General features: G+C 41.0%; 1 protein-coding gene across 1 annotated transcript in view; it reads right to left on the reverse strand.

The window, feature by feature from the left end:
* Window positions 1–10,818: 10,818 nt before the first annotated feature.
* MDFIC2 (MyoD family inhibitor domain containing 2) overlaps window positions 10,819–15,707 on the reverse strand; it is a 52,579-nt gene continuing 47,690 nt past the window's right edge. Inside the window, exon 5 of the mRNA XM_054179994.1 lies at window positions 10,819–11,162. Within this exon, the coding sequence (XP_054035969.1) occupies window positions 10,903–11,162 (260 nt within the window). The 3' untranslated portion in view covers window positions 10,819–10,902. The remainder of the gene's footprint in view (window positions 11,163–15,707) is intronic.

Consider the following 15,707-nt stretch of genomic DNA (forward strand, 5'->3'; position numbering starts at 1 on the left):
TTTGGCAAAGCTCCTTGGCATTTTTTCTTTCTTTTCTTTTTATTTTTTTTCCCCCCACTCTGCACAAGATGTTTTACAGCCTTTGTGAGCCCATATAGATGCTGGTTTCTGGCATGTGGTGTTCTGGAGACTGCAGGCTGTTGCTGAAGCCTTGGGAGTGCAGCTGGCCTTTAAACCCAGCTTTATAGGAAGGAAACTCTCTGGTCCCACTGGAGGGAGGTATGATCTTGTGACACTCAGTGGAAATAGAGCAGGTTTAGTTTGGTCAGAGGCAGAGTATTTCCAAGGAAACATGAGGGGTTTAGGAGTGTTCCAAAGCCAAGGCAAGTCCAAAAACATTCAGCCCCGTTGTCTCACTTTCCCAAGCTAATTTTATGAGGAGGCCCTAAGATGTGAATGAGGAGTGAGCTTGTTCAGCCTGAAAAATAAAATTAACACCAGTATGAAAAGGACTGAAGCCCAGAGAACCACAAGTGTCTTTTCTTTCTTTTAACTGAAGGATGCAAAGGCTCAGCTCAGGGTGTAACTGAGGTCTATTTAGAATAATGCTTGCTTATGAGAAGAAAGTAAAGAAAGATCCCTTTGGATGGAATCAAGCCCATTTTTAGTGCAATAAAGGTGAAACAGGTATTCTTTCTCTTCCTTCACTTATAAGACTTCCTACCCTCTCCTGGGTTCTTTCCACTCAAACTTGCTGTTTCTCTCCCTTTTAGGGAGGTAAGTCCATCCTTCACAATTCATCCTGTCCTTCATTTTCTTTTTGTTTGAGTGCTTGGCAGCCATACGGTGCTCAGACAAAGTTCAGCAAAAAGTCCTGTATCCAACTAGCCAGGAGCAAGCCTGGACTGTACACCTCCCTCCTCAAAACTGATGGTTATGTTAGTCTTTTTCACCAGCAACTTTGAAGTTCACCTTGAGTGTCTGCACTTTGTTTTGTTCTTTATATGTATTTTAATCCCCTCTCTTTCCCACTGCAGTCCTGCACACCTTCTCCCTGGAGACATCTCTCTACGTCATCTTCAGGGTTCTTAGAGGAGTTCTTAGAAAGCAGTAACCAACAAACCCTGGGTAACTTGGAGCTGGAAGCGATGGATGGCTGCTGCAGGTAAACCAGAGCACTGATATTTATACCACTTAAGTTGCCTCACTCCCCAGAGCGAATCTCTATGGAGCTGCCTTTCTAGGTGTGACTGTTCAGAGTCCAGTCCTCCCCATGAGTCAGATATTCCTCAATAAAATCCACTTCAGAAACTTCATTGCTATTTATAAAGTTTTCCTTCAAACCTTTTCCGAACTAAGTCCTGTCTCCTCCCCGGGAAGCATCTGCTTCTCATTGCCAAATTCTTCTGCGTTCCTGTCCCTTTGGTCGTGTTTTCTCTGAATCCTTTAAAAAATGTGCATTTTGGCTGCGCGGTCATGCCAAGGAGTGTGAGAGTTTGCACATTTTGAGCAGGGATTGGCCCGTCTCGAATTGGTGCATCCAGAGAACCTGTCACAAGTTCCTTGAAGCACTTCTGCCTTCTGTTGTGCTGGCACCAAGCTGACGGGCGCTCATTTTGCATGTCTCGGCTCCTCGCTTGGCTGGGGAGGATATTTGCAAGGCTGGATATTTCTGGTTCTACTCCACAGGAGCCTTAAATGGAGTATTTTGCTGTGCCCTGCCTTACGAAAAGGAGCCTAGTAATAAAACTTTGAAGGCTCCTGTTCAAAACCCTTATGTCAGACCTGCCGGGGTGGTGGTTTGTCTCTCTCTCCCTGTTTGCTGAAGGAGTTTCTAAATTTTTTGGCTGTCACTGCACTCCCTTAATTCCCTCACAGCTCTCCTTGCTTTGTCTTACCAATGGATTTCATACAGCTTATTAGTGCCGTTTCTTCCTAAACCAATCAAGACATTTGTCTTGCATAGATTCAAAAGTTTTGAAGTGGCTTGCAAGGCAGTTCACACTATTTCCTGTTGTTCAAGACTGCACTGATGCTGCTCCCTATGCCTTGAACCACCCTATAGGACTGATAGCAGAAAATGCCTATGGTCTGAAATCCCTGGGCAGGTCCTTTTCCATACAGTGATGTCATTGGAGCCTTAAAAGCTGCATTTCTGCTTAGCCTCTTAGGTCTTCTCCATCAGGCAGTAGCAGAAGGAGCCTGTGCTGACCGATTAGCAAACACCAACAACTGTAGATTGCTATCATCTCCAGCATGAGCCTCATCCCTTGATGTTACCAAACTAGCAGTGATAGCATATGGAAGCAGGTCTATCACCTGTCTCATCTGTCAGTGGTGACTTAATTACCTGGCACTTAGAATCCTCTTACTGCCCAAGCAGAAGTAAGAAGCTGGAATGACTGATTTAAAACCTCCTTTCTCCAAGTCGATGCCGATCTTGTGTTGCCAGACAATTTTAATGGTGCCTCCTGACCTTAAGAGGGATGAAGCTAAGTTAAATATCAGGCATTTGGATCTTGGCAAAGTTCAGATTTCCAAAATGAAGCAATACAAATAGCTCGAAAGGCGACACTGCGCCTTCTCAGGACGGCTGAACAAGTGCCATTAGCGCTTGAGAGCATTCCCAACTAGATATAAAAGGAATCCGGAGTGTTAAGGAAAAACAGAGTAAAGTGGATGCCTATTACAGCTGTCGCAATAGGAAAGTTGCAACATTTGCTTGTAGGAAAAGATGCAGAAGCACACAGAGTACCTGTTAGTGCGAGCGAAGCCAGACTTGGGCAGGATTTCAAGTGTTACAGACACAATCCTGAAGGCTATATGCAGAGCAGCGTGACTTTTCCATGATGATGGTTAAGAAGTAGACGTGCCGTTGCAAATTTGTTTCTTTTTCTTTTCTCTTTTTTAGCCTGTTTAAGTTTTTCTTGGGCCTTTATAGAACAGACACAGCTCAGGAGTGTTGAGTGCACCAAGGGACTGAACTGAGGGAACAGCGTCCTTGGCTGTGTTATAAATGCGACTTGTCCCTTGCCTGCCTTGCTGCCGATCAGGTTTCAAGCTGAGAAATAAAGTTCTCAGAGGGGAAAAAAATCCACCCTTGGTCCCTTTGTTCTGCTTTCCTGTTTGCAGACCCTACAGTCTTATACTTCTCCCTCTTTTGTCTTTAAAGTTAGGAGCTCTCTGGGTCAGACATAGTTCCCTCCCATGTCCATAGAATACTGGTCATGACAGAGCCATTACAGGGAAAGACAGGGGGAGTATTCCACTAGAGATACTAGCAGTGGGGGGAAATATTGGTTGAGGTAGATGTTAGAAATGAAAGAACTCCTGTATAAGGATTGTCAAAGAAAACTCACTCTGGAAAAAAAAAATTAAAAAAATCTGTTCTATTTCTCATTTTATATTATAAAGAAATGGAACATGTTTGACCTGAATCTCAAGAACTTCCCAGGATCCTGGGCAAGTGCCTGGGTTATTCTTTCTGTGGCCTGCCAAGGTCCAATGGAGCTCTCTGGGAAAACAAGCAACTCCCAACACTATCTTGCTCATGATGCTGCAAGGTCTGCTTTAGCAAATGATCACTGTTGTGAACAGCCTTTTACTGGAAAAAAATCTGTTCATCCTCAGCTCTGATAATTATATAGATTCTAAAGGCATTAACAATAAAGTTGGGTCTTAAGATGGTTTCTATTGTAATTAAACTTTGCCATTCTGCATCCTTTGTTGCTTCTTGGAACACAGAGACATCGCTATAAATATGGATTTCTACGTACACATACACACTCAAGTGCATAAATTGATATTTTATTGTATCATATCATCCTGCGTCACATAACAATATAATATTGTGTGTCTGTAATGAGAAGACATATTTTTCTGTCCTAGTTAAAGAGAAGCAACAAAGGTCAATTTCCTTCTGTCTGAAATTTGCACGAAGTAAGTTAGATCTGACTTTCCTGTGCCACAATAAACTTTGTGTAGTATATTTTGTATAAAGGTAAAATACATTTTCCATGACTTAAACCTTTGTGGATCAGTGCTATGCTAAGGGCAATTAGATTTAACATCCCTGGAAGCTCCAAAGGCATTTTAAAGGACTCGCTCTTTTGTTCCAACTCTAGCACTCAGAGAGACTGAGACATTTTTGGAATGGGTTTTGATGGACTTGTATGAAAATTTATATGACTAAGAATTGGATTTGTTCCTCTGGAATATTATGGATTATTTTTATGTTGGAATTACATAAGTGTGCAGAGCTGCATGCAGTTGGCTTAATGTAGCTAAAAATATATCTCCTGATTTCCATTTGGAAAGGTAGCTGGATTTTTCCAGCTTCCCCTCTCAGTGATGACTTTATGGTGTGTATGAGTAACAGAATGTGTAGTAAAAGCAAGGGGTTTAAAATGGATTAATAGTTGATTATAACTTTGAGAAGATGAATAGTGCTGCATGTCCTTCTCTAGTCCTCATTTTGAAGTGTGCTGAAACCCCTTGCAGATGAAACTTATTTCAGAGAGACCATCTGTATGTGAACGAGGAATGAGTGAGCAGCACATGAGAAAGCAGTAATCTTCAGGAGCTGGAGCAAAGGCCCTCTGATGCTTGTCCTATATTCATACCTTGACTCCTTGGCTTCTGATGCAGCAGAAATCATAAGACAGGAGAAAACTGTTTCAGGGAGCAATAGGAGATCATGAGCTAGTAACAGCTGCTGAGAGTTGAATCACCCAAAGCTACTTCATCTCTTTCTGTGTCTTAATCCTTTACCCCTCTCTCTCTCTCTTTATATAAATATATATACAGTAGACTTCAGTGAATACTGTACTACCCAAGAAAAGCTTCTTGGAGACAGATCTTTCTGATCTTGATGTTCATGAAGTGCAGAGTGAGCTTTCCTATTCTGAAAATCCCTATCCTTGCATTTTAAACAACTGACTGTCCCTCTCTAACACCAACCTTCAGCACAGTCTGCTCCAACCCCCAAAGCTTTTAGGAGCTGAACCTGGTTCTGTGGGCAGCTTTGCTGTTTCCTGAGTAGAAGATTGTGTGTCTGTGGTGGTTGTATCAGGTGAGAAGTCACACTGGCTCTCTGAGAGGATGAATGATGCATATCTATTGCAACAAAGGAAAGGTGTCCCTGTAAATTAACTGCACACTTGTTATTTACCTAGAACAAGTACAGTATAAAACTAAGGAGCTTGTCTGACATTTCCATTGGGGTTTTAAAGGTTGTTTAAGGTGGAATATGTTTTACAGCATAAACCCCAAATTTGAGTTTTCTTCTGCTGCTTCCGTCCCTGGCTTGTATGTATTCTACAATGAATATGTCACTTTGGCTCTATTATCATATTTAGATTTGATTTAATTCCTGTCTTTTCTCAGCTCTGCTTGCTAATGGAATCACTCATGCTTTTTATACAGTTGACCTAATAATATTTTCTTCACTGCTCACTGGCATTATTTTTCACTTCATAGAAATCATGGCAAAGCTGGCAATATAAATTGAGTCTACATTTTAATTATATTGGTGGTGATCTCCTTGTGTGCTTGTATAAGGTGAGGTTTGGGGGGGGATTTCCCTCTGTTTGTTTTTGTTTTTTCTTTTACCGGGGTCATTTTAATCCACTGTGGTATGAACATAGAATCAACAAGAGTGGAAAAGACCTCAAAGATCATCAAGTCCAACTTGTCACCCAAGACCTCATGACTACTAAACCCTGGCACCAACTGCCATGTCCAATCCCCTCCTGAACACCTCCACGGACGGTGACTCCACCACCTCACTGGGCAGCCCATTCCAAAGCCTAACAACTCTCTCTGTGAAGAACTTTCTCCTCACCTCGAGACTAAACTTCCCCTGGTGCAGCTTGAAACATGTGAATGGTTTTTTCAGTCGTGAGATTCTCTAATAAGGAAGCAGACTTTTCCAGTGTTATTTTGTCACTTAAACTGCTCTTCCCAGGCAGGACATCAAGAGAATGTCCATGAAACATCTTTTCTTTTAGCCTTCTGTTTTATAACCAGGATATTCAAGTGGCCTGTGAACTGGCCTACAGCAAATTCAACAGTCTCTCTTCAGTGTGAGGAGAATAATGGCTCACCACTGGAAAGCACTAAAAGGTGGTAAGTCTGTTGTTCCAGCATTTTCTGATTTGTAGATTTCTTGGATTTCAATTGAGAGCTGATGGATAGACACTTTCATTTCATGACAACAGACTTTTTTTCTGCATACGTCTAGAAAGAGGACATATTATATACTGTGACAACTGGCTATGTTTCATTTTATGCTTGCACAACCTTCACATTGACTTTAATGTGTGCAGGGTGAAGGGGCACAATGAGTGTGTCCCTTAAGAGTGGATTTTCTCCTTATTTTATAAAGGACTCTGAGATGCCAACTGCTACCTCAGGAGCACGAAGCCCTTTAGAGGAGCAGCAGATGCAGTTCAGCATTGCTCTTTCTAATGTGTTTCAACTCTGACCATGGAAGAAGTAGCTCTTGGGACAGAAAGTGCTCTGTTTACACCCAAATCTTGGCATTTTTCCTAAGGGTACCAATTATAATAGTGGTTTTTGTGATATGGGCACACATCCATTATGAGTTGGCTTGCACCCACTAACTCATTTTGCACAGGCCATGGAACATGCATCAGATGGCAACGATTCCTGTTCATGTGCAATGTTAAAGAATAATGAATTCCATGGAATTGTTCTGTTGTGCAGTTATATGAACTATGCTAAGAGAAAGTGCAGTTTCTCAACAATTCCCTCCATTATTATTCTTTAAACCACAGGAATGATAGATTATGAATCATGATTAATACTCAGTTACTGTGAATTATAGTGGAGCAGTGCTTGGAAATCCCAGCCTGTTTGTTAAACTTATTTTCCTGTGTAACAGGAAACTTACCTTGCACTAAAGAGACCTAATATATAGCTTGACATGGATGAAGATTAAAGCAATGGAAACACCCATTTCATGTAATTAACTGAAAAGTTTAATAGATACATTCTTAGCCCAACACTATTGAACAGCTTTTGACACTGTACAAGCATAACAATTGGAGAGATATAACAGCAAATATCTTAATTGTTCCCATATTTTGCTTTCTTCCTGAGAACCGAAGTCTTATAGAGCTAAGTCTTACAGCACTCAGCCTGAATCCCTAAGCAGTCCTGGAGTTAAGGCAGAGTTGTGTGTTGTCTTGATGTTTGCAAGATGTTGGTCATTCTGTCTGTGATTGCTTAAGTGAGCATGAAGGGTCAGAATGATCAAGGAAGCAGAGGAAAGCCAAAGTAGATAATGTGCTCCATCCTTGTGTTTTGGGAGTACATGGGCTGAATTTTGTTAACACCGTATCTAAAGGGACTCGTAGTGTGTATGGAGAGTAAGGCACCAGAATGACATTACAGAAGGACTCATGTTCAGTCAGAGAATGTAATTTCCTTTGAAATAACTGGTCTTTAACAACGTTTAGCAGATGAAAGTTTCTACTGTGAAGAGTTTGCATCCTAATCTGTATTGTGTCCTGAGAACACACAGAAAGCAGGTGAAAAAAATCATTCTCCTCAGAAGGATGAGGCTGCTGGGTCATCCCTGGAGGTGTTCAAAAAAGGATGGGATGTGGCACTTGGAGCCATGGTTTAGTTGTCAGGAGGTGTTAGGTATTAGCTAATAGGTTGGACTTGATGATCTCTGAGGTCTTTTCCAACCTGGTTGATTCTGTGATTTCCAAGAGGAGATCCTTAGAGAGCATCCTGTGGTCCCTTCCTGTGGAAGGTAGCAATATAACTCTTCGTTATTATCTCTGTCTCTCTCTTCCCCCAGCCAATCTGTCAGCGCATTTCTGGTGCCGAGGAGAGGCGTCGTGTCGGAGCGATGTTCCCGTTTGCAAAATGGTAACTTCTATTTGTTGTTCTGAGGAGCTGGTTTCACACACTGCGGAGCTGACATCTCTCTGAGAGCACAGCTGAGTCCAACATGTTCAGAACAGCCATCCACCCAAACGCCTCCTACTCAAGTGCTCAGACCTTCCTTCCCAGTAAATAAAAAATACAGAGACAGGCTTGGATTGTTCTAAGGCTTGCTGTTTCGTTGGAATGTCTACCCATGTTCAGATCTGATTAATGGGTATTTCTTTGGCCTAGGAAGTCAGTTTAGTGTGAGAATAGGATGGCTCTCCAAAGATGAAAGCCAGTATCTGGAATAGTGAATGGGAAAGTCTGACTGACTGGTGTCAATATATTCAAAGGGTTCCTGTGCGTCACGAAAATACAATGTTGTAATTAACAATTTTATGACAGAAAACAAAGACGTCATAAACTGCTGTCTCGACTCCATTCTATGAAATAACACATTTTTCAAGGTTTCAGTGCCCACACAGAAGGCCTCTGAAAATCTGCTTCCTAAGGCAGGAAACCAAGCACTCTGCCATTGTACACTGTAGGTGAGGAGATATTGTTGCATTATTGAAAATCCTGCCACTCGCTACACAGCAGCTCTCAACAGATCCCACAGTGTGAGGCAGTTCATATTGTTGGGACATCCTGTCTAGCCATGGATATGGCCATGACCGTTGTAATTCTGTCTTTGACCTTACCCGTGACCTATAGTAGACATAAGCTCAGTTTGCCAACCTATGGATTACAACTTGAAATAAAGCTCTTTTGAATAATGTTTCCTAGGTAAAGAGTTGAAAAAGAAAAAGAAAATTGTGTCAGTAGTCTTTAATTCAGATCCCTGGATGAGGCACAGAAACCTCACTTGCCATGGGTGATACAGTGTGGTCAATGTGTATTGCCTTGCAGGTTCAGAGCTGGAACAAGACATCCTGGCTTGCAAGGTAAGTTTCCCATCTCTGGATTCCACACTAGCAGCACTTTGGGGTGTGCCACCCTCTGATTTCGTATCTTGGGTTTCTTCCAGACATCGCATATGAAATCTCCCCTTTTGGACAGCAGCATCCAGAGCAAAGAATGCCAGCTTGCGTCTCTATCAGCACTTCTGTAAGAAATGGTGTGTGGGACTAGTTTTCTCCTTTTCTGACTCTTAAATGCTTTAGGTCAGTGTCTTGCCCACTTACCACTTTGTTGAGGACAGTCTGGTAGAAAGTGGAATGAACCAAGCCTTTGTGGCTTGATACCCTGCACTGTGAGTGTAGTTGTAGGGCTTCGTATTGGGAAATATGGGATAAAAAGAATCTATGGGAGAGTGCAAACTGGAGCATTAAAACTTGGCATTGTCTAGTCCATTGAGTGCAAACCACTGTCTCCTGGATGGTGACTGTTTGTGATTTTTAGGGTTGGATCCAGACTCAGTTGGCAGGCAAGCGCAGATGTGACAAGTACTAATGATTTTGTTCCTTTAGGTGGCTACAACTCACAATGTGACATCACAGCTAAAATAAGCAAAACTCTCTTACTTCCCATAAGTGTCCTGGAAGGAGCACAGGAGCCAGGTATGCTGGCCTGTTCACTGCTTTCCTGTGGTTTATTTTCCTTAGGTCACTAAGGTTTGTAAGACACTGTCCAGAGATGTTAGCAGTTCTACTTCTTGCTTTCTGACTTTCCAGAAACATGGAGAGGAAAAAAAAAGAGAGGAAATTCACAGGAGTTTTTTTGCTTCCAATAAATATTTGTGTGCCAAGATTACACATTTGAAACTCAGTGGCCTTAATGATTTCAGCAATGCTGAATATCCCAGCATCTTGTCCTGGATTCTTGTTTGGAATCCCCCCGGTATTTCTGCACTGAGATCAGCAGGGACTTGAGGAGAAGTTTTAATGCTGATACAAAGCACACACTGTCTTTGGTGTTTGTAAGGATCTGACATGAGCAAGCAATTCTATATTTTTGTGCTTAATACTTGTGTTCTACACAGTCAGGCAGTTGAATTTACATGCTTTTGTTGTCAGATGTGTAATGTGCAATGTCTGTTTTCTTTTCACTAATCCGACCTGCCATCAGAAAAGAGATAGAGGGAGTTTGAAAGCACAACCAGGATAGATACTGTCATTTTGTAATCCTTTGTGCACAGGTGGAGTTGCCTGTTCCCTCAAAATAGGTGGCAATATTCTGCTGCTTGCAGAAATCTTACAAATGAAAACCAAGCAAAGACACAAATGAAAAGCAAGCAAGGAGGTACTGGTTATCCACAGGGTAATTCTCCTCTGAAAGTGTGCAGTCAATTCCCATTTAGGCTAATTACACTTAAGGAGACCTTCCCTATGACTAATGAACAATGGGCATAAGCTGTTATCACACAACCATAGGCACTCACAGTAATACACTGTCGAACTGCGCTGCCCTCTTAAGATGCCTCCCCCACAAAATTCACTGGAGATTTTTAGAGACATTTGCTGTAATTACTGCTAGCATGGTTTCTAATTCATTTAATTTTCTTTTCTACCTAAACTGAGCATATAAGTGTGTTTTAAGAGATTGAATAAATAAATTTTTAATTATAAAATGATGTTATATCATACATTATTAATGACAACCAACAATATGTAATACATGTTTAGGTATGACTCCATTAGGAAGATAAACTAATATATATCAGTCCTAAAATAATATTCTAATTTGTCCTATGTTTATGAATGGGGAAATCCATGTTTAAAGCCATTAAAGGTTTATAAAAGCCTTGAATGGACTCACAGATAAAGCATGGAGCACACTTGGCACTTAGGAATTTTTGTGTTGTGTGTGGCAAAGGAGAAGACCCTTCCCCCCCCCCCCTTTTTTGGTTTCAGCAGATTGTGAAATCATACAACCAGGATGGTACAAATCTACAGACCTCCAGGGTGGGAGCAGCATGAGGCAGGTAATCCTGGCTGGCAAACACTTTGGTTATTATTCTTATATTTAAAAACCCAACCAAAACAGAAACAACCCACAAAATCCTTTGCACTCAGTTCACTTTCAGGCAGTTTTGGGGAATATTTGTCACTTATTTTCCTATTAGCGGTAGCAAACTTCTGAAATCTCCATGGCAAGTTCCAGGCATTCACCAGTCTCATGGCAGGACTCAAAAAGGCTGCAATCAATGTCACAGTCACAATTGCAATCGTTGTTGGCATGGTCTTCGTTGGAGGTCTGGTAGTATCTATTGGATGGACAACAGGTATCTATCAGCCAATGTTCACAGGTATCAGGCAGCATTATAAGAAAGTCCCAAAACTGGCAGAACAAGCAGGCCAGGATAAGTGTTGCACATTCATCTAAGAGAAAGGAAAAGCAATGAGACATAAGAAAAAGGGCAGGTTTGATTACCCAGGTTCAGGCTAGTGTGACTACACAGAAACGAGATGCAAGATGGCACCCAGGGTAGGCTAAAAATACATTGTTGATAATTACTTCCATAAAGTCAGATGAAAGGAGTTATTTTCAACTTTATTTGTTCTGGGAAAACATTAGTGACATGAAAATAATTTGAATGAAAATGCTCTGTGGCAGCAAAGTTCAGAGGAGCAAGTACTCTAAACCAACTTTATGGCTAGACTTGATGATCTTAAAGGTCTTTCCCAACCTAAATGATTTTATGATTCTAGGCTTTTAAAGGGGTTGGATTATACATTTCAGCACAGGGTTGAACTTCACGCAGCCGGGATGCTTTGCTAGGGGATTTGTAATGCTACCTGACCAATGCACTTGGCACTGAAGTTAATTTTCTTTTTCACATGAGTTAGCAATTAAAGATAAAAATCACCAGGCTGTTCCTGCTATTTTGAGGAAGGGGAGAAATAAATCAACAGAAAGCCCCAAACAAAAACTTTCAGGGGAATTTTTGCCTGCATACAAGTTTAGAGCTGAATCTTTCTTATTTAAAGTAATTCTTTCTGGGCTGGAAGTTTGTTATGGTCTGAATCAATCCTTGCTGGAAGTTAGTATACAAACACCTAAGGCTTTTGTGGAGGATGGATCAGGCCCTCAAACACTCCAGTTCTAGTTCTTGCTTTTCTTTGTGGTCAATCTGGACACATGGGATAGTATATCCTTAGCTCACAGATTACATATGGCATCTGGTCAAGGACTGAGAAGATCTTATTAAGAAGGCCAAATCACACAGGGGTGCAAAAAATTTGAGTACAGATCCATTATCTCCTTGTAGTTTGACTTCTCTAAGCAGGCTGTTTCAGTAACAGTGTTTAATTACAGTGAGACTGCCTAAGCCAGGGAGCAAAACAAGTCTAGAGAATACTGACTGAGGGCAGCAAGCTGATTGATTCTCAGCCCAAGACCCTTCCACATCACCACCAGAATGGATACCTCACTTTTTTACTCACAGACTGGTTAATTTTTGAAGGAAAATGAAAGTTTGGAACACAGTGTGAGCAGTGCAACCAGTGAGTTGATTTCACACCTGTACTCAGCACTGGTGAGGCTGCATCTCGAATATTGTGCTTAGTTTGGGGTCTTTCACTACATGGTGCTGGAGTGTATCCAAAGATGGTAAATGAAACTGGTGAAGTCCCTTGAACACAAGTCTTATGAGGAGCCTTTGAGGAACTGAGATTGTTCAACCTGGAGAAAAGAAGGCTCAGGGAGATCTTCTCTCTCTCTACTACTACCTGAAAGGAGGTTGTGGAATGATGGGATTCAGTCTGTTCAAACAAGAACAAGAGGAAACAGCCTCAAGTTGTGCCAAGGGAAGTTTGGACTGGATGTTAGGAAGAGCTTCTTTACTGAAAGGCATTGGATTGGCTTGCCTAAAGAAGTGGAGTCACCATCCCTGAAGGTATTTAAGAGTTGTGTAGATGTAGTACTTAAGGATATGGTCTAGTAGAGGATTTGTCAGTGTTAGGCTAATGGTTGGACTCAATGATCTTAAAGGTCTTTCATGCCTAGGCAATTCTGTGTTTGGGTGATAGTATCAGCTTGGATGAGTGTTTGGAGGCAGTAAATATGCCTGAAAACATGGTCTCCATGAAAAAAACCCCAGCATGGCGGTGCATTTGTTCCCCTCAGAAATCAACTCATTAAGTCCCACCGTTCAAACCATAGCATCTGGGGTGGCTGCCTTTGGGTGCAGCAGGACTTGGAGCAGGTGTAAGATTCTGACTGTGTGAATCCAGTTGGAGCTCAGAGACTCAGACCTTTCAATTATGTTTTCTTTATTTCCTTCCCCCCCCACCCCCCCTTGTTGTTGGAATGGAGAAATGCCTTTAAACAATCTGAATGCCTTTTCATTGGTTCTTCCAGGAAAGCATATGGTTATAACCACATTTCTTGCCCTAGGATGACTAACTGTGAACTCATTCAACTGCATTGGTTCTGTTGTGGCATTTTCCATCTCACGTAACATAAAGTTCACTGCCAGGAAGTTTCCAGAATTATGCTCTTCTTTTTTTTTTTTTTTTTAAACTTGGTGAAAAACAAAATCAAAAAATCATTCTGTCTTCTTTATAGCAACAACAGCAAAAAATAAGCCAGTTAAAGCAGGTAGCAGGAATAAATAGCATGTGATTGAACCTCTTTCTAAGTACCGTATCATCACCAATGTTATCAATTGTAACACTTATTTAAATGCATCAAGATCTATTTAAGTTCAGACAAGCACAAGTAACGTCTAAGTCAGCTCTGTAGAATAAGAATGACTAGATTTGGGTGATACTTAGTAAATTCATGCTTATAATTTTTTTCTAAATAAATGAACTGAAATGATTATAAAATGGAAACATTTTATAAGGTGGCACTGCTGCATTTAATTGCATGGAATCTGCACTGTAGAAAATGTAATTTTACCCAGTAGTCCTTGGTGTAATTAAGACTATTCTTTTTACTTACCTCATATTTATTAAATTTCCTTCATACACATAGGTGTGAGAGACAAAATTCAAAGTTATATATCAATTAAGGATCTTTCAGTGTTTTTTTTCCACCCCCCCCCCATCTCCAAAGATCTGTTTTCTAATAACAGGGTTTTGATTTTTTTTTTTTTCCCCCTGAATGTGTTAACCATAATGGGGCTAATGTAATCTGGAGGGAATAGATATGATTCCTAGGGCTTCATCCAGGAAAGAAAGCACACAAAAAGCACAAGATTTTAATAAAAAATAATGCTTCAGCACAGAGTCTGTGATGTGCGGTAAAGATGCTTTTAAATTCCCATCAGAGCACACACCATGAACTGTGATAATGGATGTAACACATTTCGAGAAATCTGCATGTGTGAGGCTTTTTTTTTTTTTTTTGGTCCTGTTTTAAGTGGGGTAATGTATATAAATAATAGATATTAGCAATTAAACATCCATTCCTGTGCATTAATTTATATATTTGAAAATAAATTGGCCACAAACTGCATAAAAGCAGATGAAATCTCCTGTTTTCGTCTCTGTTTTCCCTGCTGTTTGCAAAACGGCATCACCGCATTTATCTCAGTGAGAACAATGACCTCAGCTCTCATTCTCTCCATTAGTAGATTAATTAGCACAAAAGAAGAACTTCTAAGGATTTTGCTAGCCTGTCTCCTCTCTAAATTTTCCTACTCTTGTTTCGTGGCTGTCAGCTCTCCCTCTGCTCATGCAGATGACACCCTGACTGAACCTGGTCCACAGCTCACTAAGGCCATGATGGTCACCCTCAGTGAGATCTGTAAGCTTTGGATTTGTTCCTTTCTGAGAGCAGGAAAATAAAGAATCATTGATTTCCTCAGCTATTGCTCTGCCTTCAGAGGTTCTCCATGCACCAGCAAGCAGGATTTGGCCTTGTGTGTGTGGAATAAGCATTAAGTTGTCAGAGTAGAGTAAGTAGAGTATGCAGTGACAACCACAAATCTGGCTTCCTTCGGTTTTCTTGGCTTCCATCCAGCCCTTAACATTATTAATTGAGCACAGATTGGGGTTTTTGTTAATTTCCTTCACTTTTAGCTTTTTTAAGGAGTATGAAATCTGTTATTTATGTCACATGGTACACACCTGTGTGCCAGTTATGGCTATGGGGCCGTATCAGATAGTGTCTGGAATAAAGGACATGTCCCTTAAATGAAATAAATGCTTCAGATCTTCAAGGAAATTCAACATATTCTGATAGATGTACCAGAGACATCCCTTTTATTACAGGATCGGTGATACCGTAGAGATGGTAATGTTCCTGGAGAGCATGGTGGTTTGTTATGTTGATCTGTATTTGGAAATTCTTAATTTAGGAACTGTTAAGCAATATTTGTGATAGATTCCAACTCTGTTGGATAGAGCACACTAATCCATCCTTGCAAAAGACACACGTAAGAAACTTAAAAAATGCTTCACAAAAGCCCTTCCCCACTCCACCCCCACCCACTGGGATAACCAGAAATAGCTGGTTCTCAGCAGAACTCCACTAAAATCATGGGTGTTATATTATTTAGATTAACAGGAGTCATGCCACTTATTACATGCCTGCAATAAATGTTTACAACCCATTCTATTCCCCAACTCTTGGTTATGTTATTGCCTCTGAAATTCTCACAAAAACAAATGCAAGGATTCTGCTCTCTGCCTTGTGCTTTTGCACAGTAAAAAGGATCAGCTCCTTTTCAGGAAAGGTAACTCAGTGGTGATTATTAGCCCCAGAGCAAGTTCTGCTTTAACAATGTCCATTTGTGAAAATGCACTTGAACTGTTGGGCTTCTGCTGCAGTTTTGGTTTGTAATTTCCTTTCACAGCACTTTGTTTTCAAATATTTTTTTTTCAAAACTCAGAGCACACTGAACTAACCAGGAGTCCTTTCCATGTGGATCCACCTGGCCCAGTTTCTGAAGAAGCAAGGCAGAGTATGAAGAGAGC

This window comes from Dryobates pubescens, chromosome 1 (assembly GCF_014839835.1).
Source record: "Dryobates pubescens isolate bDryPub1 chromosome 1, bDryPub1.pri, whole genome shotgun sequence".
NCBI lineage: Eukaryota > Metazoa > Chordata > Aves > Piciformes > Picidae > Dryobates > Dryobates pubescens.